This window comes from Haematobia irritans, chromosome 1 (genome assembly GCF_050003625.1).
Source record: "Haematobia irritans isolate KBUSLIRL chromosome 1, ASM5000362v1, whole genome shotgun sequence".
In the NCBI taxonomy this organism is placed as follows: domain Eukaryota; kingdom Metazoa; phylum Arthropoda; class Insecta; order Diptera; family Muscidae; genus Haematobia; species Haematobia irritans.
This window is the reverse complement of record NC_134397.1, coordinates 120,884,310-120,909,910: the sequence shown is the minus strand read 5'-3', so window position 1 is coordinate 120,909,910 and position 25,601 is coordinate 120,884,310. Positions and strand designations below refer to the sequence as shown.

The 25,601-nt window shown below is 32.2% G+C and overlaps 2 protein-coding genes and 1 long non-coding RNA gene across 4 annotated transcripts in view; all 3 read left to right on the top strand.

The window, feature by feature from the left end:
- Nucleotides 1–2,520: 2,520 nt before the first annotated feature.
- LOC142221740 (coatomer subunit gamma-like) lies at nucleotides 2,521–5,873 on the top strand. The gene is made up of 6 exons (XM_075291526.1): nucleotides 2,521–3,348; nucleotides 3,407–3,588; nucleotides 3,657–3,831; nucleotides 3,898–4,083; nucleotides 5,032–5,184; nucleotides 5,264–5,873. The coding sequence occupies exons 1-6, from the start codon at nucleotides 2,634–2,636 to the stop codon at nucleotides 5,392–5,394; spliced, it is 1,542 nt and encodes a 513-aa protein (XP_075147641.1). The 5' UTR covers nucleotides 2,521–2,633; the 3' UTR covers nucleotides 5,395–5,873.
- A 3,833-nt stretch (nucleotides 5,874–9,706) lies between these two features.
- Nucleotides 9,707–25,601, top strand: part of LOC142221739 (filamin-B) — a 35,191-nt gene continuing 19,296 nt past the window's right edge. Inside the window, exon 1 of one of the 2 annotated variants that reach the window (XM_075291525.1) lies at nucleotides 9,707–10,123. In XM_075291525.1, the coding sequence (XP_075147640.1) occupies nucleotides 10,120–10,123 (4 nt within the window). In that variant the 5' untranslated portion in view covers nucleotides 9,707–10,119. Of the gene's footprint in view, nucleotides 10,124–10,147; nucleotides 10,496–25,601 lie in introns of those variants that run through there. The other variant, XM_075291524.1, reaches the window with a different exon arrangement.
- Nucleotides 24,532–25,011, top strand: LOC142241681 (uncharacterized). Its single transcript, XR_012723759.1, has 2 exons — nucleotides 24,532–24,747; nucleotides 24,810–25,011. It is a non-coding gene; the product is annotated as an uncharacterized LOC142241681 (long non-coding RNA).

Sequence of the window (25,601 nt, the reverse complement as noted above, 5' to 3'; positions counted from 1 at the left end):
CGAATACCACATGAAAAACTTAATTTAAAAATGTTTTTCTGGGAAACGGAAAGCCGGTATTAATTTTGCATTATCGGGTAATAGTAATTGTTTCAACTTTACTTTTCCTTGACAATTTATTTTCTACATCACTTCCAAAATTCACTTTAACTAGATTTCAACTGTCCCAGCAAAAACTCTCATTACCCGGTAATCTTGTATGTAAGCCTGTTTAAAAATTAATAACCACTTATTAATTGTCATCGCTACGGATTACATTTACATACGCATGTCCTAGGAGGAAAGTACTTCTCCCCAGGCATACCTTTGACCATGAAATAATTAGTGCTTTTAAAGCATATAATCACCTAATATGTAATCACTTATTCGTTGATATACCAAAGTTTACAAAATAACCACTTATTGTCTCAGGCAACCAAATCTCGAAAATATTGACTTCTCTAGCCGATTACAATGAATCAAAATATGGCGAGTAATGCTGTAATATGAACATTACTTGAATAGAAACGAATATTGTAGAAATAAACAAGTATATACGGCCGTAAGTTCGGCCAACTGAATCTTATGTACCCTCCACGATGGATTGCGTAGAAACTTCTACGAAAGACTGTTATCCACAATCGAATTACTTGGGTTGTGGTATCGTAAAACTTCTTAACATCGTTTTCTAAATTGTGAATTAGTCCATACGTGGTAGAGAGCCAGAATTGAAATATGGGGGTCGCTTATATGAATGAACTTGATATGGACCAATTTTTTGTGATTGGGGATCGATTTATCTGAGGGCTATATATAACTATAGACCGATATGGACCTAGTTAGGCATGGTTGTTAACGGTCATATACTAGCACAATGTACCAAATTTCATCTGACTCGGATGCAATTTGCTCCTCCATGAGGCTCCAAAACCCAATCTCGGGATCGAGGCTATATATGATTATGGACTGATATGGACCACTTTTGGCATGGCTGTTAAATATCATATACTACCACCACGTACCAAATTTCAACCAGATCGGATGAATTTTGTTTCTCCAAAAGGCACTGGAGGTCAAATCTGGGGATCGGTTTATGTGGGGACTATATCTAATTATGGACTGATATGAACCAATTCCTGCATGGTTGTAGGATAACATATACTAACATCACGTACCAAATTTCAACCAAATCGGATGAATTTTGGTCTTCCAAGAGGCTCCGGAGGTCAAATCTGGTAACCGGTTTATATGGGGGCTATATATAATTATGGACCGATTTCGACCAATTTTTGCATGGTTATTAGAGACCATACACTAACACCATGTACCAAATTTCAGCCGGATCGGATGAAATTTGCTTCTCTTAGAGGCTCCGCAAGCCAAATCTGAGGATCGTTTTATATGGAACTATATATAATTATGGACCGATGTGGACCAATTTTTGCATGGTTGTTAGGTCATATGCTGACACCATGTACCAAATTTCAGCCGGATCGTATGAAATTTCCTTCTCTTAGAGTCCCCACAAAAAAATTTGGGGGTTCGTTTATATGGGGGCTATACGTAAAAGTGGGCGGATATGGCCCATTTACAATACCATCCGACCTACATTTATATATTTTATGGGGTCTTAGAGCAATATTTCGATGTGTTACAAACGGAATGACAAAGTTAATATACCCCCATCCTAAATCATCTAAATAAGATTACAGGCAAATTATTTTCACAGTTAAAATATAAATAAATGTTGTCGTTTAAGGGAGTTAGATTCACATTATGTTCGAAATCTACTAAATCTACTAAAGTGGATTTTATACTAAATCTAAATCCACTAAAAGTGGATTTTATATATCCTTTTTATAAGGCAAATGGCAGTTGAAGTCGATTTTGAAAGTGTGAAGTCGATTTTGAAAGTGTAATGTGAATGAGGTATAATAAAGCATTTATTTAAAATGGTAATATCATTAATTTAAAACACAATTATTATGAAATATTCGTGAAGAATATTCCTTAACGGAAAATCTTCAGAATTACCGTTACATAACATATTCTTTTTGAGTTTTTTTTTATTTTATTTATTTATAGTTGATACTTTTTTTTTAAGTAAATGCTCAATTATGTGAATAATTATACCTAATGGCACCGTCATTTATTATATTTTATTAAGTCATTAACGGCCAAATGCATTACATTTTGAGAATATCAATTCAAAAATTACCGAGAAGTATTTATTATTGCCATTACAAGTTAGTCATTATAACTCACCGCAATGTAATGCAATGTGTAATGACAGCTTTACTCCTGGTAATGTAACTTGTAATGAGATGTGGTTACCTAGTTTTTGCTGGGTGTCATTTGCCTTATAAAAAAGAGATTTGAAATTTTGGTAGATTTCGAGCCTAATGTGAAGGAGGTATTAACAAAGAAAATATAGTTTTTAAATTGGAAAACTGAAAGAAGAGTTTTCCGAGGAACCAAACTTCAGACAAGTTTCCTTTGACGCTGAAAAAGTTGCTTTAAATGCAAATGGAAAAACGGTCACGACTTGTAATTTGGATTTGGAAGGCCTTATTGCAGACTCGAATCGTTCAGTAGCTACACTTGCTATTACAACATTGTTAAAAACTGGAGCCGAGTCTTCAGTAGAACGCTTAATGAAGCAAATTTCCTCATTTGTTGCTGAAATTTCTGATGAATTCAAAGTGGTCGTGGTACAAGCTATTTGTTCATTGTGCACAAAATATCCACGTAAGCATACAGTCCTTATGAATTTCCTTAGTGGCATGTTGCGTGAAGAAGGTGGTTTGGAGTATAAAACTTCTATTGTGGACACAATTATAACCATTATCGAAGAAAATGCAGAAGCAAAAGAATCCGGACTGTCACATTTGTGCGAATTCATTGAAGATTGTGAACATGTGTCACTTGCCGTCCGAATCTTACATCTATTGGGCAAAGAGGGACCATTTGCCAATCAACCATCGAAATACATACGGTTCATCTACAATCGAGTTATTTTAGAAAGTCCCATTGTAAGAGCAGCAGCTGTTACAGCGCTTGCTCAGTTTGGAGCTTCGTGTCCTACTTTGTTGGGTAATATTATGGTGCTCTTAGGACGTTGCCAAATGGATCCAGACGATGAAGTCCGAGATCGCGCTACGTACTATTTACATCTTTTGCAAACTGAAAAGTCCGACCTTTATAAACACTATATCATTGAACGTGAAACTTGCTCGTTAGCATTGTTGGAAAAGGCTTTGGTTGAACATTTAAATGGTGATTGTAATTCAGGATTTGACCTATCCATAGTACCCAAAGCTGCCATTGTTAAAGAGGACATTAAGGATGAAGCTATGTTGGTCTCCAATGGTAGGTGTAAAAAAAACAATTTTACTGGCTTTGTATATCAATTTTCTCGTCTTTCTAGCACCTCGTGCCCCCAAAATTACTAGAGAAGAAGAAAGTGCTGCACGTCTCGCTCAATTACCAGGCATTCATGCACTTGGACCCATTCATCGCACAGCACCAGCGATACAACTTACGGAAAGTGAAACAGAATATACGGTATCATGTATTAAGCACATATTCCCCAATCATGTGGTATTCCAGGTGAGATTGTAGCGAACCATAATATTTCGATATACAATTTACTGACTATAGTGTTCTATGGATTCTAGTTTGATTGTCTCAATACATTGTCGGATCAGTTTTTGGAAAATGTACGCGTAGAACTTACAATACCCGATGGTTTTATAACACGTGCGGTTATTCCATGTCCAAAATTACCCTACAATGAATTACAGACAACATTTGTTATAGTCGAATTTCCACAAGATGTTGGAAGTTCAACAGGTATGAACAAAATTTGCACATAAATCCATTTTGAACATGGAAATTTAATTCTAAATATAATTTTAGCAACATTTGGAGCTACTTTGAGATTTGTTGTTAAAGATTGTGATCCAAATACTGGAGAACCTGACTCCGAGGATGGCTATGATGATGAATATATGTTGGAAGATATGGAGATAACTGTAGCCGACCAAATTCAGAAAACCAAGAAAAGCAATTTCCAAGCAGTGTGGGATGCTGCAGATACCGAAGGTAAACATTATTTACAATGATCAATTGTTTGTTTGGTATGTAGTGGTAGCAGCCTGGTACATCAGACTTACTTATGGCGATTTCGATTGGGAAAAAAGGTGCAATATTCTCGAAATTGATTGCAAGATATCAAGGACACTGTCATAGATTTTGAAATCTGCTTCATGGGTTTTCACTTCTCTATCAGAAAACGACCCTTTAATAGCAATTGCTACTGTGGGCAAAAATAGTAAAACTTTGTTCATAATTTCAAGCTATTTATTCTGTCAAATGTATTTCGTTCCCCTTCAAAGTTATCCCATCGGCCGCAATAATTCGTGCCAAGTGTGTTTCCAGTTCTTGGAAAAGCCTTCAAAGTCTTCTGGAAAAGCCTTCAAAGTCTTCTGGAAAAGCCTTCAATGCCATTGGCGATTCAAGGATGCCTGATGTTTGAGTTTCCTAAACAGCCATAAGTCAAATGAGTGTAATATGATGTTTGTTGAACGAAGTTGTTTGAATTTTTGAAGAAAATTTCAGCGAGCATTCGCCGTTCTAATAATATTCTCACGCAGATTAAGTTGCTGGAGCCATATCAAAAGATTCCAAAAAGTTCCACGCCGTGACAAGTCATCTATTGTGCTGATTCCTTCTATGTCCCTGTGGTTATGCATAAATATTAAGCAAATATTGAAGTGCACAAACTTGTTAAGGAAGTCGGTGAAGTCCATGGCTTATCTACGAAAACGGAGTTGAGCCATTTGTTAGAAAATTTAACTTTTTCCCAGAAGTTTTTATACAATTTCAATAGGTAATAGATTTAACATTACATTAGTGTCATCTGTTAGACTGAGATCCAAAAAGGCGCTATAGCTTTTTTTAAAATAGTCGCGCGAATTGAAGTTCCAGATATCAAACTATAATACCTTTATTCAAAAATCTATTGTATTTATTTTTGATTTATCATTTCAGAATGGGTTGAAGCCGAAGATACATATTCCTTATCAGCAGTTAATACTCTTCAAGAGGCAGTTAATACGATAATAAAATTTTTAGGCTTGGGTCCAGCCAATCTCTCGGAGAAAGTACCCGAAGGTGTGGCCACACATACTTTATTATGTTCAGGTAATTTTTTAAGAAAACAAAAAAAAAAAAACAATTCCACCCTAATTTCTTCACTTACGTATTCATATGTTATTTATAGGTACATTCAGAGGCGGGGCAGAGATACTGGTACGTGCCAAGTTGGCTCTATCGGAAGGGGTTACCATGCAGTTAACGGTACGCACCACCTACCCAGAAGTAGCTGAATTAGTAACAGCCGCTATAGGATAAAAGTATCCTGAAAAACTTCAGGCGGAAGGAAGTTTTTCAAATGTAACCTATAAAATATTCTGAAGGATTGAAATGAGTTGATAGTAGTATTTGCTTTTGCGAAAAGTACAACAACTTCACGCAAAGATTAAAATTCACAACATCCGCTATTCTTTAAGGAATATTATTACAATTAGTTGTTATTCAATGCCGAATGTAATTCGTTTTTATGTTCTTGTGGCTATTAGATAAAGAAACATTTATATGAAACAATTGAACATTCATTTTATTGCATTCTCCAAAATTTATTAATTTTTATATATACATACATTTAAAAATATATCATTTTAGCTTGTCCTTTTTTGGTTTGTATAATGTTAATGAAAAACAAAAAAAATGTGAAATTTACACGATTTAGATGAAATAAGTCAATATACATTACCAACAAGAAAATAAAAATTAAACTAAAAACAGCTACAAAAGCCTCAAAGCTAATGAAATTTGATATTCTTTTTATATGAGTTGCTGTCGCGACACTTTATATGGGCTATTCAGAACATTGTTGAGCCGCTGTTATATCCAGACTATCTTACCAGTGTAAATGTCGCTAGTATTGCCAAGTTCTTTACCCATTTAATTTGTCTAATAAGATGAAATTAATAAAAATATGAAAGTGTCATAAATGCGCACTATCAAATATCTGTTACTATTTGAACAATGTATAATTTCACTGCTTTTCCAGCGAACTTTCTGTTTTTACTTTTACTGAGAGATAATTATATGTAGATAAAGCATTAAATATTATCCGACGAGAACCGTTAAAATTTCTAGTTATGTAGCTTAAAGGATGTCAGGCGAATACCACATGAAAAACTTAATTTAAAAATGTTTTTCTGGGAAACGGAAAGCCGGTATTAATTTTGCATTATCGGGTAATAGTAATTGTTTCAACTTTACTTTTCCTTGACAATTTATTTTCTACATCACTTCCAAAATTCACTTTAACTAGATTTCAACTGTCCCAGCAAAAACTCTCATTACCCGGTAATCTTGTATGTAAGCCTGTTTAAAAATTAATAACCACTTATTAATTGTCATCGCTACGGATTACATTTACATACGCATGTCCTAGGAGGAAAGTACTTCTCCCCAGGCATACCTTTGACCATGAAATAATTAGTGCTTTTAAAGCATATAATCACCTAATATGTAATCACTTATTCGTTGATATACCAAAGTTTACAAAATAACCACTTATTGTCTCAGGCAACCAAATCTCGAAAATATTGACTTCTCTAGCCGATTACAATGAATCAAAATATGGCGAGTAATGCTGTAATATGAACATTACTTGAATAGAAACGAATATTGTAGAAATAAACAAGTATATACGGCCGTAAGTTCGGCCAACTGAATCTTATGTACCCTCCACGATGGATTGCGTAGAAACTTCTACGAAAGACTGTTATCCACAATCGAATTACTTGGGTTGTGGTATCGTAAAACTTCTTAACATCGTTTTCTAAATTGTGAATTAGTCCATACGTGGTAGAGAGCCAGAATTGAAATATGGGGGTCGCTTATATGAATGAACTTGATATGGACCAATTTTTTGTGATTGGGGATCGATTTATCTGAGGGCTATATATAACTATAGACCGATATGGACCTAGTTAGGCATGGTTGTTAACGGTCATATACTAGCACAATGTACCAAATTTCATCTGACTCGGATGCAATTTGCTCCTCCATGAGGCTCCAAAACCCAATCTCGGGATCGAGGCTATATATGATTATGGACTGATATGGACCACTTTTGGCATGGCTGTTAAATATCATATACTACCACCACGTACCAAATTTCAACCAGATCGGATGAATTTTGTTTCTCCAAAAGGCACTGGAGGTCAAATCTGGGGATCGGTTTATGTGGGGACTATATCTAATTATGGACTGATATGAACCAATTCCTGCATGGTTGTAGGATAACATATACTAACATCACGTACCAAATTTCAACCAAATCGGATGAATTTTGGTCTTCCAAGAGGCTCCGGAGGTCAAATCTGGTAACCGGTTTATATGGGGGCTATATATAATTATGGACCGATTTCGACCAATTTTTGCATGGTTATTAGAGACCATACACTAACACCATGTACCAAATTTCAGCCGGATCGGATGAAATTTGCTTCTCTTAGAGGCTCCGCAAGCCAAATCTGAGGATCGTTTTATATGGAACTATATATAATTATGGACCGATGTGGACCAATTTTTGCATGGTTGTTAGGTCATATGCTGACACCATGTACCAAATTTCAGCCGGATCGTATGAAATTTCCTTCTCTTAGAGTCCCCACAAAAAAATTTGGGGGTTCGTTTATATGGGGGCTATACGTAAAAGTGGGCGGATATGGCCCATTTACAATACCATCCGACCTACATTTATATATTTTATGGGGTCTTAGAGCAATATTTCGATGTGTTACAAACGGAATGACAAAGTTAATATACCCCCATCCTAAATCATCTAAATAAGATTACAGGCAAATTATTTTCACAGTTAAAATATAAATAAATGTTGTCGTTTAAGGGAGTTAGATTCACATTATGTTCGAAATCTACTAAATCTACTAAAGTGGATTTTATACTAAATCTAAATCCACTAAAAGTGGATTTTATATATCCTTTTTATAAGGCAAATGGCAGTTGAAGTCGATTTTGAAAGTGTGAAGTCGATTTTGAAAGTGTAATGTGAATGAGGTATAATAAAGCATTTATTTAAAATGGTAATATCATTAATTTAAAACACAATTATTATGAAATATTCGTGAAGAATATTCCTTAACGGAAAATCTTCAGAATTACCGTTACATAACATATTCTTTTTGAGTTTTTTTTTATTTTATTTATTTATAGTTGATACTTTTTTTTTAAGTAAATGCTCAATTATGTGAATAATTATACCTAATGGCACCGTCATTTATTATATTTTATTAAGTCATTAACGGCCAAATGCATTACATTTTGAGAATATCAATTCAAAAATTACCGAGAAGTATTTATTATTGCCATTACAAGTTAGTCATTATAACTCACCGCAATGTAATGCAATGTGTAATGACAGCTTTACTCCTGGTAATGTAACTTGTAATGAGATGTGGTTACCTAGTTTTTGCTGGGTGTCATTTGCCTTATAAAAAAGAGATTTGAAATTTTGGTAGATTTCGAGCCTAATGTGAAGGAGGTATTAACAAAGAAAATATAGTTTTTAAATTGGAAAACTGAAAGAAGAGTTTTCCGAGGAACCAAACTTCAGACAAGTTTCCTTTGACGCTGAAAAAGTTGCTTTAAATGCAAATGGAAAGATTTAGAGATAATTGTCGAATTACTTACCATAAATTCGGGCTTATTTGTTTTAAAAGGAAATTCTTTAAAAGAAAGGGGAATTCCATTTGTCCAAAATTTCGTTCCGGAGGAAAGTATTTTTTTCTTTAGGGGTAGATATGACAAACCAATTTGCCCATATGTCGCTGTGCCTTAGTCGCGGGCTCAACTCTCAAAAATGATTATGTCTTCGATTATCTAAGTACAATTTTTTACAAATTTGTAGAAATTTGTCGTGAGGTCCAAAAATTTCTTGTCCTTAAATTACGAATACGAGATTTGCTTAGCGTAGAAGACACATTTCTCTGATATAAAATTTTCAAATAATTAATTTAATTAGTCGTTAACACGCTTTTAAAGGAATCTTATGGCACATGATCAAAATCAGAAAAAAACGAATAAATTTAAATTTCCTAGCTCCGCCAATGCTTTTGACTCTAAGAAATTTTGTTCAAGCCCAAATAAAAAAATATCAGAGACAATCGTTTCACAGCTTATTATAATTTCGGATAGATTTGCTCCTAACGAAAGTATATTATAACAAAGAAGAATTTCGTTTCGAAGGAAGGTATATTTTCTTTGGGTGTGTAGTGATTTTTTTCGACGCTAACACTAAGAGGCTAATGCCCTTTGTTTACCCAATATCGGAATAGCTTTTTCTCTTCTTATTGCATTCAAAACAAACATCTCCCACACAAATAAGATACAAGAACTTCTCTAAGGTCAGTTGGAGAGTTTTTGTTTTCTTTCTCATTAACAAACAATTGTGGCGAGCAATTCGTTCTCTTGAGAATGTGTCTTTTTAATATTTTCCGCCTTCAGCAAACCGTCTGGCCCACTGCCAAATTGTTTTTGCCATATGGATGAGTAATATGTACATTGTTGTTTTTGTTTTATCAATTATTACATTTCGCTACACAGCATCGATAATAGTTTGCTGCTAGAGATCATCATGCATCAGCCTACTCAAAGCGCACACAAACTTGTGCAATGGCAGAAACCTTTATACATGATGCAGAATTTGAAATATTTCATTTATAATTGACAAAAGATACAAACCTCCGAACAAAAAAACATACCATCCCATAAATAATTATTGCAAACTAGCCAATGATCCTCAACTGAACCTAAACAAATCGGTGGAATATAGATCGAACATTAATCATACTTGTGACCAATTTACATATGTTCCCGCTATAGATGACGATGATAATCAAACGACAGAAGACACATTATGTATCTCATATCGAAAAAAAAAACGAGCACCACTAAACTCTTCTATATGCATGGTTGAGCATCCATCCGTATATGAGCATTACGATATGATCGAAAGTGCCTATAATTCTGAGCATATGGAAAATGTGTGAGTTTTCATGAAATTATTTTTCAATTTAGTTTGCTCTTAAAACTCAAATGAAAAAGATATCCACACGAGGAAATGATGTGGCGGTCGTGTGTGCAAATTTAATTGTATATATCCCCATATCTATCGAACTTTTGTAGACGTTGATAAAGGGGACTTGTGTTTTTGGAAAAATAATATTGAAGAGTTTTTAAAGATAAATATACACACAGACATAAATCCTTATAAAGAGGAAAATATAAAGAAAAATGTTTAAAACATCACAAGAAATACGTTTAAATACTACAGAAACAAGTCAATATAATCGCCACAATAATAACAATGGTGCTGGAGTTTGTGGTTTTGGAAGATACCACAAAACACCAGATGTGGGTGAGTATCAATGACACAAGTGCCAAGAGCATTATTACACAAATGGGGGGTTCTGAATTCAACCATTAGGCGGAATATAAAAAGCCCGATTTTTGGTAACATTCAAATTCGACTGCTGGACTTTTGATGTTGGCCAAAATTGACAAATCCCCTTAATGTTCATCACTTGCCTAATCTGCTTAATGTTGAAAATTAATTCAATTAAAAATGTAATTGTTACACTAACGAAATTTAACCAAATTTGTACAAAATATCAAATTATTCTCGACATAAGGTTTCCCAATGGGAGACGTTATTGTGGTATTCAAAGAAACATGCCATTTTTTAGGTAAATGATCGGATGTTTATTTCATAATAAAGAAGAAGATATGCCATTAATAATGTTAAGCAATGACGGCCACAAAATCAACGAATCAGATCATGTTGTTGCAAAAGTTACAGTAGAAAAAGTATATTAAAATTGTTTAATAGGCTCTACACATTACACTCAAAATCCACATTTTCGAGATTTGAAATCTTTTTACCACTACTGTGGTACTCCGAAAGAATTCTCTTCGTTAATTTTACGAAGAATTCTTCATTAACTATTCTTCCTGAATTCTTCATTAAAATAACGAAATTTTCATTCATTTTCGTAAATTTTACGAAGCACATTTTACGAATATACGAAACATTCTACATTAACTTTTCTTCGTAAAAAGTTCGTACTTTTAACGAAACTTTCTTCACATTTCATAAATTTTGTGAAGAAGTTTTTACGAATATTTTACGAAACATTCTGCGTTAAAATTTCTTCATAAAAAGTACGAAACATTTTCTTTGAAATAACGAAGAAGTTTCATTGAAGTTGTAAAATTTCCGTTCGCGGCATTAAATTGTCTTTTATAATGTGCTTGAGTGTATTCCTTTATTCTATTTTTTTATGCAAGTCTATGCTACTTCTCATTTGGGTGATAGCGCGCTATGAATAAAAGTGAAGCAATAAAACTAAAAATTATTCAAAAACTTAAGATGTAAAGTAGTGATGTCATTTTTCACACTTGCAACTACAACCAAATGCACTTTCGACTATAAATTTTTTTTTCTAAAAGTTCGAACATTTTTCAGAAAAAAGTACGAAAGTTTGTCATAAAAAGTACGAACATATTTCATAAAAACTACGAAAATTTTTCATAAAAAGTACGAAACATTTTCATAAAAAGAACGAAATTGTTTCATAAAAAGTACGAAGATTTTTTCATAAAAAGTACGAAGATTCTTCATAAAAAGTACGAATTTTTTTCATACAAACTACGAAAATTTTGGAAGAACTTTTCTTCGTAAAAAGTACGAAATATTTCGTACTTTTAATGAAAAGTTTCTTTGGTTGTAAAACAATGACAAATTTCGTACTTTTAACGAAATTTTTCGTTCTTTTTACGAAGAAAATTCTTTCGGTGTACAGGGTATAAGTTTGTGCATTTGTATGTAACGCCAAGAAGGAAAAGTCTGAGACCCATCGTTTAGTATACCGATCATCCTAAAATAAAATTCTGAGTCGATTTAGCGATATCCGTCTGCCTGTATATTTAATTTTGTGTGCAAAGTACAGCTCCGATCCTCAAATTTGGCACAGAGATTTACTTTGGCTCAAGACAATCGCTATTGATTTAAGAAAAAATCGGTTCCGATCACCGATCTGGTCATAATTGATGTATTTATCAACGTATTTTCTTAAAATTTCGGACAGCTAAATTTTTTTGGGGCTCTCGTAAAATATGCATAATATCATCCAAATCGGTTCAGATTTAGATATAGCTCCCATATATATCATTCGTCCGATTTGTACTTATATGGCCTCAAAAGCCAGAGTTTTGCCTTGATTAGCTTCAAATTTTGCACAAGGAGTACGTTTAATAGAATCATTAATTTTGCCAAATTTGGTTAAAATCGGTTCAGATTTAGATATGGCTCCCATATATATCTTTCGACCGATTTACACTCATATGACTACTTTCCACAGAGAATATATTTAATATGCTATTTAAGTGTGTCAAGTTTGATCTAATTTGGTTCAGATTTAGATAAAGCTTCCATATATTTGTTCTTCAGGTTTCTACAAATATGGCCAAAATACCCACATTCTGTGATGATTTCCCCATATAGTAGTCATATACTACACACTGTAAAGCCACACTTTCCACGGAAGGTCGAGTTTAAAATAAAGCTCCGACTTGTGGTAATATCGCCCGTCTTGGCCAAATAATGTATCACAACCCACAATTGACCACATATCTTGGCGAGATCTAACCAATCTTTTGCACAATTCCATTAAAATTGCCATATTTTTTACTAACATTGTGTTTTACCCCAGGGCGTTAGGCGATTTAAATTCTAATTCTACAAAAATTGTCTCCAAATCGGTTAAGACATAAATATTTATATATGGGAATATAAACCTTCATAATAAATCCAACAAAATTCGAAGGAGTTGAGATGGTAACACAAATGTTGGTCTACATAGTGGTGATGGGTATAATATATTCGGCCCCGCCCGACTTTAGACTTTATGTACTTGTTTTTATAAGGCAAATGACAGTTGAAATCTAGTTAAAGTGGATTTCATTATACATCCAAAATCCACTTTACCAGGATCAAATGTCATTTGCCTTATAAAAAAGGGATTTCAAATCTACTTTTAGTAGATTTTGAGCCTAATGTGTATGAGCTATAATATGAATGAGCTATTAGACTATTTTCTAATTTGGAAAAGTTCTTCAGCCAGTTTATCTTTAAGTTGGTACATGAATTGATATACTCAGCCCCGCCCGAATTTAGACTTTAATTACTTGTTTTTATAAGGCAAATGACAGTTGAAATCTAGTTAAAGTGGATTTTGGAAGTGTATTGTGAATGAGCTATTAGACTATTTTCTAATTTGGAAAGGTTCTTCAGTCAATTTATCTTTATGTTAGTTCATGAATTGATAACAAACAAAGTCTAAAAAGTTCAATCAAACATGTGACTGAAAGTCTTGACTTTATCAATTAAAAATACAATTCTATTAAAAACTTAATCGCTTAAATTATGTTTTTCCCAACATATTTTTTGTTTAAATAAATTATATAATACAATTTATTTATATTTACATAATTAAACTCAGTATTATTATAAATTAAAGTTACATTTTATTTTGTCATTGATATTACTTTGCCATTCCTCATTCCAGTTGTAAGACATTGAAATATTGGTCTCACAATATTTCAATGTGTTACACAAATTATATATGTATATACGTTCTAAGTCGATATAGTGGCGTCCGTTTGTCCGGATGAAACAAGATATCAACTTGAAAATTGGTACTATCAGTTCCTATTAATGTAGATCGGATGGTATTGCAAATGCGCTGAAAAAACAGTAAACCCTTTTCCATTGCAAAATGAACTAAACTGTAGTAATATTGACCATTTTTTTCAACTTGTCTAGTTTATAATTCTCTTAAATTTAGTTCATCTATTACGTTGTATTTTAGTTCATTCTTACAACACCATAAGATTTACATACCCCTACCAAGTTAAAAAGTCAGTGTTATTTTGGTTTACTTGCTTATTTTTTGGGAAACCCGATAATAATTGGTTAACAGTCTCTTTAAAATGTCGACGACTAAACTATTTTTAAATCAATCATTCCACAGTATAGAGAAATTAAAGGAATAACAAACCGTTTTACTATTATGAATATTTTCATACAAAGTTCTTAATACAATGTTTTTTGTGAATAAAAATTATGACCACGTGGAACAGAACTACTCATTTGAACTCGCTGTTTGGACATTTTGACTTATCCTTTTTTTATTCATCGTAGGTAATTTTTTTACATATTTTGCTAGAAAAATGGAAGCAATAATGAAAATTGTTAAAAATTAACACCATGTAATGAAATATAATTTTTTAATTCTTCATTTTAGTTTGTAACTTACCATATTTGGGGACATTTATCAAATGGTGAAAGGAATTAAACTTTTCTTTGGAAAACGTATCTCATAAAATTTGTACCTGAAACAATTAGAGAAATAATGAAGTATTCTATATAAACTCATGAAACTGTGTTGTTATCGATGTGAAGGATATCATAAAATAAATATTCTAGTTGAAAGAAAGCCAAAGTTGTAATATAAAACATACCAATTCTCTATTAAATTGTACGCTGAGGGGGAATATAAAACGTCCAAATTTATTTGGGTTACTCTGAAATTAAATATTTATTTTTTACATTAAATAAAATTATTAAATAGGTTTCCAAAAATCTAATGAAAAAATAATAATGTGCATAAAAAACCAAATATTCTGGTTAACCCTAGACAGTCATCATTCGTCAAACGGACGACGAATATTCTAGTTGAAAGAAAGCCACACGCACAGAAAAAACATGTTTGGACATGGTTGCCGCATCCATTTAATGCTTATTTAGAATATTTAATTGTCGCGAAAACCATGTATTTTGTCTATGTAAAAATAATTTTCGAGCGGAGAAAAATATATGTTGGCAATAAGCATTTAAATGGTTCTCAAATGCCGCAAACATGTTCTATTATTTAAATGATAGAATTTGAGACCATTATATGGTCAGGAAAATCATGTACCTGACCATTCAATTTTTTTTACTTTTTTGCAAAGAAAAAAGTATTTTTATAGTTTACGTATAGATATGTCTACAAGCATTACATGGCCATAAAGACCATGTACATTGTTTTCGTGACCATTTAATTTTTTAATTTTTTTGCAGCGACAAGAATTTTATAAAAACATTGAGCAGGTACACACGATCTTCATTTTGCGCGTCAGTCGTGTGTTGATTGTTTCTTGGAATGGACGGAGAATACGGAATTATTGTGTTTTGTGTTAATTTATTTATTCAGAAATGGCACGTGGTTTTATGTGAATACAAAAAAGGAAAGTGTAATGAAACAAATGTACCTGGTTTTTGTTCTGCATTTTGACATATGGTATAATTTATTTTTATTTGCAGTTATATGATGTCTGTGTTTGTACATTTGATGGGCACGAAGTAAATATGGAATGATTTCTTATTGTTGAAATTGAACCAAACTAGAGTGTGTAAAAATATGTGAAGTTTGCTTGCACAACATTATAAATACAAATAAACAATGAATTAGTTTATAAATAAATAAAAACAAATAAATAAAATTGATTTTGTGTTTTCTTTTCTCAAGTGGCGTCCTTTTTTCGACGACGAAAAAAGTTTTTTCATAAAAATCAAAACATTTTAGGTTGTGACCATGTTCTTTTAACTAGAAGAAAAACATTTTTGACGAATAACATAACATTTTAGATCGTGACCATTGTCTTTTAATGGAAACAAAATTCTTTTTATCAATATAATAACATTTTAGATGAGGACAATTGTATTTTTCTTAGAACCATGTTCACTGAGCCAACATGGTTGCAGGTTAAAATGTTACATGGTCGCCGCAAAAATAGCTGCTATCATATTATTTTGCTCTTCGAATATGATTGTGGCAATCATGTTTCTTCTCTGCGTGCACAGTTTTAATATAAAACTTACCAATTCTCTATTAAATTGTACGCTGATGGGAAATAAAAAAAGTTGTCCAAATTTACTTAGGTTACTCTGAAATTAAATATTTATTTTTTACATTAAATAAAATTATTAAATAGGTTTGCAAAAATCTAATGAAAAAACAAGTAAGGAAAGTTTAAAGTCGGGCGGGGCCGACTATATTATACCCTGCACCACTTTGTAGATCTAAATTTTCGATACCATATCACATCCTATAAATAAAGGTTTGTCCCAAATACATATATTCAAATATCACTCGATTTGGACAGAATTTGATAGACTTTTACAAAACCTATAGACTCAAAATTTAAGTTGGCTAATGCACTAGGGTGGAACACAATTTTAGTAAAAAAATATGGGAAACATTTAAATCTGAAGCAATTTTAAGGAAACTTCGCAAAAGTTTATTTATGATTTATTGCTCGATATATATGTATTAGAAGTTTAGGAAAATTAGAGTCATTTTTACAACTTTTCGACTAAGCAGTGGCGATTTGACAAGGAAAATGTTGGTATTTTGACCATTTTTGTCGAAATCAGAAAAACATATATATGGGAGCTATATCTAAATCTGAACCGATTTCAATCAAATTTGGCACACATGACTATATTACTAATTGTACTCCTAGTGCAAAATTTCAACCAAATTGGGCCAAAACTTTGGCTTCTGGGGCCATATAAGTCCATATCGGGCGAAAAATATATATGGAAGCTATATCTAAATCTGAACCGATTTCAATCAAATTTCGCACGCATAGCTACAATGCTAAATCTACTCCCTGTGCAAAATTTCAACCAAATTGGGCCAAAGCTCTGGTTTTTAGGGCCATATTAGTCCATATCGGGCGAAAGATATATATGGGAGCTATATCTAAATCTGAACCGATTTCAATCAAATTTTGCACACTTGACTATACTACTAATTGTACTCCTAGTGCAAAATTTCAACCAAATTCGGCAAAAAATCTGGCTTCTGGGGCCATATAAGTCCATATCGGGCGAAATATATATATGGGAGCTATATCTAAATCTGAACCGATTTGGCTGATATTTTGCAAGATTTTCGAGATTCATAAAATATTTGGATGTACGGTATTTCAAGAAAATCGGTTGATAAACACGCTAACTATGACCACATCGGGGATAAATATATATGGCAACTATATCTAAATCTGAACCGATTTTTTCGAAAACCAATAGCGATTGTCTCTGTCCCAAGAAACGGCCCTCTGCCAAATTTGAGGACGATCGGACTTAAATTGCGAGCTGTACTTTGTGCACAAAATTATATATACAGACAGACGGACGGACAGACAGACAGACAGACGGACATCGCTAAATCGACTCAGAATTTAATTCTAAGCCGATCGGTATACTAAAAGATGGGTCTATGACCACTAATTCTTGGCGTTACATACAAATGCACAAACTTATTATACCCTGTACCACAGTAGTGGTGAAGGGTATAAAAAGGTAAAATTACCCATTAAAAGTATGAAAAAACCAAGTCATAAAAAATTGAATTAAAAGAACTTCCTGGGTAGTTAAAATAAAGAACATCATTGGGAGTGCATCTTCTGGAAGTGCTTTTAAAGTTGTGGCTTTGGAAGGACTTCCTATTTTTTTGCTGGGTAGTTCATCGCATCTGCTGACAATTTACTCTAAGAATAATATTCGTAAAGGCACACCAGTTTATGAACGATAAAACGTTTAACTTAAAATTTTCAAAAACTTCATGAAATGTTATCTACCATTTTTGACGAAAATGTCTATAAATTTAATTACATGTGAACTAAAAATATTCCATTGGGTAATTTTCTACCAACAATTATTAACTATACGAATTGTCAGTAAGAAATTGCTATCCACTTTCAAGTTCATTTTTCGTAAAAAAATATTTTCTCATACAAACAAATCTTATAGTAAATTGCACTAATTATTTAGAAAGTATTTTACATTTCACAAGTAGTTTTATAGCATGACAAACGAATTTTTAACTACCAGTTAAGAATTTTTTAAGGAAATTTCCATCGTATTTTGTAGGCCATGAACTAAACGATTGCTACTTAGAATTTGTAAAATTTCCTTTCGAGTAGTTAATTTTCGTTGAAGATACGAAAAATGAACTAAAATTCTGGAAAATTCTTATAATAAATTATTGTAAAAATTTTTTTAAATTTACGAGACACTTTTTTTCTGTGTGGGGTATATCGAACCACTTTTGGGTATAGCCCCCATTTGAATTCCAGAGTCTCTTGGAAGAGCAAATTTCATCCAATCCGGTTGAAATTTAGTTTATGCCCATTAACATTCGTACAAAAATATAAAGATTTTAATGATTTTGATGGAGTCAAAGCCGTAAAACTTTTGCTCGACTCCGGCAGAACAAAATTTTTAAAAACACTTCATATTTTTGTAACTAAACAAATATTTACACAGGTTTGATTACATTAAGTTTTTCAATCGATCAATGACTCGAATTACGCTGCAACATCCAATGATGGAGATTATCCTTTATTTACTAGAACACAGAAAAACAAGTATATACGGCCGTAAGTTCGGCCAGGCCGAAGCTTATGTACCCTCCATCATGGATTGCGTAGAAACTTCTTCTAAACACTGTCATCCACAATCGAATTACTTAAGTTGCGGTAACGCTTGCCGATGGCAAGGTATCTTAAAACCTCCTAACACCATCTTCTAAATTGTATGTAAGTCCATACGTGTTATATATTAAATCAAAAAAGATCGATCCAATACGTATATAATTCAGTTTGACAAAGTAGACATAAAATTTTGACAAAATTTTCTACAGAAATAAATTTTTAACAAAATTTTCTATAGAAATAAAATTTTCACAAAATTTTCTATAGAAATAAAAATTTTGACAAAATTTTCTATAGAAAGAAAATTTTGACAAAAATTTCTACAGAAATAAAATTTGTACAAAATTTTCTATAGAAATAAACTTTTGACAAAATTTCCTATAGAAATAAAATTTTGACAAAATTTTCTATAGAAATAAAATTTTGACAAAATTTTCTATAGAAATAAAATTTTGGTAGATTATTTTTGGCTCTAGTGGCAACCATGATTATGAACCGATATGGACCAATTTTTGTGTGATTGGACCAATTTTGGTATGGTTGTCAGCGACCATATACTAACACCACGTTCCTAATTTTAACCGGATCGGATGAATTTTGTTCCTCCAAGAGGCTCCGGAGGTCAAATCTGGAGAACGTTTTATATGGGGGCTATATATAATTATGGGCCGATATGGACAAATTGTGGCACGGTTGTTAAAGATCATATACTAACACCATGTTCCAAATTACAACCAGATTGGATGAAATTTTCTTCTCTTGGAGACTTCGCAAGCCAAATCTGGGGATCGGTTTATATGGGGCTATATATAATTATGAACCGATGTGGACCAATTTTTGCATGGTTGTTAGAGACCATATACCAACATCATGTACCAAATTTCAGGTGGATCGGGTGAAATTTGTTTCTCTTTGACGCACCGCAACCCAAATCTGGGGATCGGTTTATATCGGCGCTATATATAATTATGGACCGATGTGGACCAATTTTTGCACGGTTGCTAGAGACCATATACCAATACCATGTACCAAATTTCAGCCGGATCGGATGCAATTTGCTTCTCTTTGAGGCTTCGCAAGCCAAATCTGGAGATCGGTTTATATGGGGTCTATATATAATTATGGACCGATGTGGACCAATTTTTGCATGGTTATTAGAGACCATATACCAACATCATGTACCAAATTTCAGCCGGATCGGATGAAATTTGCTTCTTTTTGAGGCTCCGCAAGCCAAATCTGGGGATCGGCTTATATGGGGGCTATATATAATTATGGACCGATGTGAACCAATTTTTGTATGATTGTTAGAGACCATATACCAACACCATGTACCAAATTTCAGCCGGATCGGATGAAATATGCTTCTCTTAGAGGCTTCACAAGCCAAATCTGGGGATCGGTTTATATGGGGGCTATATATAATTAAGGACCGATATGGACCAATTTTTGCATGGTTGTTAGAGACCATATACCAACAGTTTGTACCAAATTTCAGCCGGATCAGATGAAATTTTCCTATCTTTGAGGCTCCGCAAGCCAAATCTGGGGATCGGTTTATATGGGGGCTATATATAATTATGGACCGATGTGGACCAATTTTTGCATGGTTGTTAGAGACCTTATACCAACACCATGTACCAAATTTCAGGCGGATCGGATGAAATTTGCTTCTCTTTTAGGCTCCGCAAGCCAAATCTGGGGATCGGTTTATATGGGGGCTATATATAATTATGGACCGATGTGGACCAATTTTTGCATGGTTGTTAGAGACCATATACAAACACCATGTACCAAATTTCAGCCGGATCGGATGAAATATGCTTCTGTTAGATGCTCCACAAGCCAAATCTGAGGGTCCCTTTATATGGGGGCTATACGTAAAAGTGGACCGATATGACCCATTTTCAATACCATCCGACCTACATCGATAACAACTACTTGTGCTAAGTTTCAAGTCGATAGCTTGTTTCGTTCGGAAGTTAGCGTGATTTCAACAGACGGACGGACGGGCGGACGGACGGACGGACGGACGGACGGACATGCTTAGATCGACTCAGAATTTCACCACGACCCAGAATATATATACTTTATGGGGTCTTAGAGCAATATTTCGATGTGTTACAAACGGAATGACAAAGTTAATATACCCCCATCCTATGATGGAGGGTATAAAAAGTGTCTCGTAAATTTAAGAAGATTTTTACAATAATTTATTACAAGAATTTTCCAGAATTTTAGTTCATTTTTCGTATCTTCAACGAAAATTAACTACTCGAAAGGAAATTTTACAAATTCTAAGTAGCAATCGTTTAGTTCATGGCCTACAAAATACGATGGAAATTTCCTTAAAAAATTTCTTAACTGGTAGTTAAAAATTCGTTTGTCATGCTATAAAACTACTTGTGAAATGTAAAGTATTTTCTAAATGATAAGTGCAATTTACTATAAGATTTTTTTGTATGAGAAAATATTTTTTTACGAAAAATGAACTTAAAAGTGGATAGCAATTTCTTACTGACAATTCCTATAGTTAATAATTGTTGGTAAAAAATTACTCAATGAAATATTTTTAGTTCACATGTAATTAAATTTATAGACATTTTCGTCAAAAATGGTAGATAACATTTCATGAAAATTTTGCAAATTTTAAGTTAAACGTTTCATCGTTCATAAACTGGTGTGCCTTTACGAATATTATTCTTAGAGTAAATTGTCAGACGATGCGATGAACTAATGCATAGTACAGAGATCTTTATCGGAATAGTGGAATGTGATTAATGTAAAGATGATGTTACTTGAGTTTTGTTGTGTATACATGAGCGTGGGGTTGTTTTTATTTTTGTTCATTTAGTGGTTTGTGTGTGTGTTTGTTATTCGTGGATGGTTTATTTGGCTGGATGAGGTGTTGTTTTCAATAAAGGCACATGTGTTTTTGTTGTTGTAGGAATGTTTTGGCTTTGCTTGGTTTTGTTTGGCATGCTTCAGTTGTATAGTTGGCGTTGGCGTGGGCTGTTGCATCTTCTAAGTAGGTATGCAACAAGGGAATATAAAGGCATGGAATATTTTGGATTTTTGAGACATATATTGGTGTTTGTTTATTAAACCTTTTAAATGAAGGTTATTAATATTTTATGGGTAGTTTAGAAAAAAGTTATTACGAATATTTAGGAAAATATGTTGAAATTGAAAGTGTATTGAAATGTTTATTATTCTATGTAAAAAATTAATATTCAATAAATTTGGAAAATTTTTGTTATATCTCAGCGTATAGTTTATTCATAAATTGGTAAGTATTTTTTTAATATGACTTTCTTTTAAAAAGAATATTTTTATGTATATTATTATTTGTTAATTAATTTTTTTGAAAACCAGTTTAATGTTTTTCTTTGTTGTAAAAACAGTATTTAATTTCAAAGCAACTCCAGGTGGATTCGAACAAATTTAAAAAATAGAGAATTGGTAAGTTTTCTTTTAAAAATTGGCTTTATTTCAACTAGAATATTTACGTTTTTGTGACCTTTTTATAATCAAAATTACTGGTTTTTAATACCTTATTTTAGTATTTCTTTAATGAAATTTTTTGGAAACCAATGTAATATTTTTAATATAAAAACAAATATTTAATTTCAGAATAACCCCTTATAAATTTGGAGAATTTTTTAGTACTCCTTTGCCTGTAATTTAATAGTGAATTGGTAAGGATTCTTTAACTTTCTTTTAACCTTGGACAGTCATCCTTATTTTTTGTACATTAACGTCATCCTTCGTCATTTTGACTACGGCCGATTTCAAGACGCTATAATTTTCATCGTGAGCGAAAAAGTGAACCAAACTTGAATTTATTTTCTTATTCAATTTAGTTTTAAGTAGTATAAAACAAAAATTCATAAAACGGTCGAATTAGTATAACTTAAATTTACCATTTCCTAATAAACTAAAATGCATTTTAAATCGAAAATGAAATCATGTGTCGTCATTTTGACGAATGATGACTATCTAGGGTTATCAAGAATATTTGGTTTTTTATGCTTATTATTATTTTTTTCATTAGATTTTTTGAAAACTTGTTTAATAATTTTATTTAATTTAAAAAATAAATATTTAATTTCAGAGTAACCCAAATAAATTTGGACAACTTTTTATATTTTCCCTCAGCGTACAATTTAATAGAGAATTGGTAAGTTTTATATGGCTTTGGCTTTCTTTCAACTAGAATATTTATTTTATTATATCCTTTACATCGATAACAACACAGTTTTATAAGTTATTTAGAATACTTCATTATTTCTCTAATTGTTTCAGGTACACATTTTATGAGATACGCTTTCCAAAGAAATGTTCCTTACACCATTTGAAAAAATGCCCCCAAATATGGTAAGTTACAAGCTAAAATGAAGAATTAAAAATTATATTTCATTACATGGTGTTAATTTTTAACAATTTTCATTATTGTTTCCATTTTTTTCAGCAAGATATGTGAAAAAGTTACCTACGATGAATAAAAAAAGGATAAGTCAAAATGTCCAAACAGCGGGTTCAAATGAACTACACTCTGTTCCACGTGGTCATGTTTTTTATTCACAAAAAAAACATTGTCGTTCATCATAAGTTTTTATAATAAAGTACTTTTGCTTAAAGAAAGTTTAATTTTAATGTACGAAAATTTTCATAATAGTAAAACGGTTTGTTGTTTCTTTAATTATTTAATTTCTCTGTACTGTGGAATGATTGATTTAAAAATAGTTTAGTCGTCGACATTTTAAAGAGACTGTTAACCAATTTTTATTATCGGATTTCCCACAAAATAAGCAAGTAAACCAAAATAATACAGACTTTTTAACTTGGTAGGGGTATATAAATCTTATGGCGTTGTTAAAATGAACTAAAATACAATGTTATAGATGAACTAAAATTTAATAAAATTATAATATAAATTATTATAAAGACAAGTTGAAAAAAATCTTAAGGGCTAAATCATGGTCAATATTACTACAGTTCAGTTCATTTTGCAATGGAAAAGGGTTCACTGTTTTTTCAGTGAAGGTTAGACTATAAGATGGGCTGAATCGATCCATACTAATCCTTAAATTCCTCCGAAAAAATATGCAAAATGGTAAATAAAGAACATTTCAAAAGAACGTAACATAACTTATCGCCACGCCCACTACGGGCGTTGATTTTTCACAAATCAACGACAGCCATGACGACAAGCAGGATTTCCCTCAGTTTTGTTCAGTTGCAAGTATTTAATTAGCCACACCCAGAAAAAAGTGCCTTCGAAACTAAAGGAAAAATTTTTCATCAATATAGTTTATCCATTTTATTTCCATTAAGGTAAATTTTTGTGAGAAATAATAAAATTTACTTGTTTCAGTAAAAAAATCCTAAACTGTAAGCAGTTAGGAATAGTTCATTAACTAGAATAAGGCATGGAATTTTACTCATACTGTTTTCTTCGCTGGGTATAAGAATTTCCTACTGAACAAGAAAATTTTATTCACCGATAACAAAGCATTCGTAAAAATAAACAAAAAACGAACTAAAACCAAGTTTCCTCAAAATTAGTAAAATTTCTTATAAATGATAATTTCGACTTCCTTTATAATATAAACTTTTCATATATACGAACAACACTTGGCTTAGAAAAATATTTTAGTTCATTCGTACTAAGAAGTTTGCAATCCTTTCAAAATGTAAGGAAAAAAACTTGTTAGAATATAGGAAATTTTCCTATATTTCTATTGTCTACCTGTAATCGATACCTGTCATCGTAATCGATGTGTTTGCGCGTGGGTGTAATCGATATGTTTGCGCGTGGTTTGTTTTTTTAGTTGGGATCGCGTTGTTGTGGTATACGGAGAGATTGTTAAAAAATAATATGGTAAAATAATATAATAAATAGCAATTAAAATATATACAATATTTGTTATTTTAAATTAGTGAGAAAATTTTTCGTTTTTTGAAAATAAATCTATCAATGTCGTGATGGTGTATAAAGGAAGAAAACACCAGCAGAATAATTACCCATTCATTTGTCTTCATTTTGGAATCTTCAAATATCAGGTAATATTCAGTGACGCTAACCTTTTGTAACAAAAATGTTTTATCATTTTTTATATTTGTAGGTATTGAAATTGTAAAAGGAGGACAAAATCGTTAGGAAGCAACTTATTAAAAGTGAAAAGTACAAGAAGAAGATGAAAAAGTGCGTTTTACTGTTGATAATATCACATGGAAATTGGAAATAGTGGAATAATAAACTAATATTTCAAGCACAGTCGATGCTGTTGATTCTTAATAAATATATTCAATATATTAATAAAACATGTCTTTTATTGAAGATAAAATTGCTTATATAAATAAATAAAATTGTATTTAAAAACGAAGGCAAGCAGTTATAATTATGAAGTAAAAGTTTTACCAAAAATATGTAAGATTTGTCCAAATGAATGAAAAAATTTCAATAAAATCATTCCATATATGAATTCAAATCAGTTAAATTTTTTCATTCTGTAGTATAGTGGTACATAAATATAGGAAAATGTTAACTAATATATGGAATGCATTATACCTAATTTCTACGAAAATCACATCGTTCAAACAAATAAAAATGTCTTTGGCGCTATACGAAGTTCAACTTTCTTCACAATGAGTTCATTTTAACTTAAAGAAGTGGTCACTTTTTTTGCATCTTACCACTCGACCATCCTGTACTATCACTGTCCTCAGTGATCATGGCACAGAACCAACAAACCGCTCAACCTGGCAATACCCAGGGAACAACCAAATCAACCACACTCAGAGAAGGAATATGATCACCTCAAACATATTTCATGTAGCGCAAAAATATTCTTTTGTCGTCAAACATAACATGCTTTCCGAAATCAGATATATAATTTGCGAGAAAATAATATGGT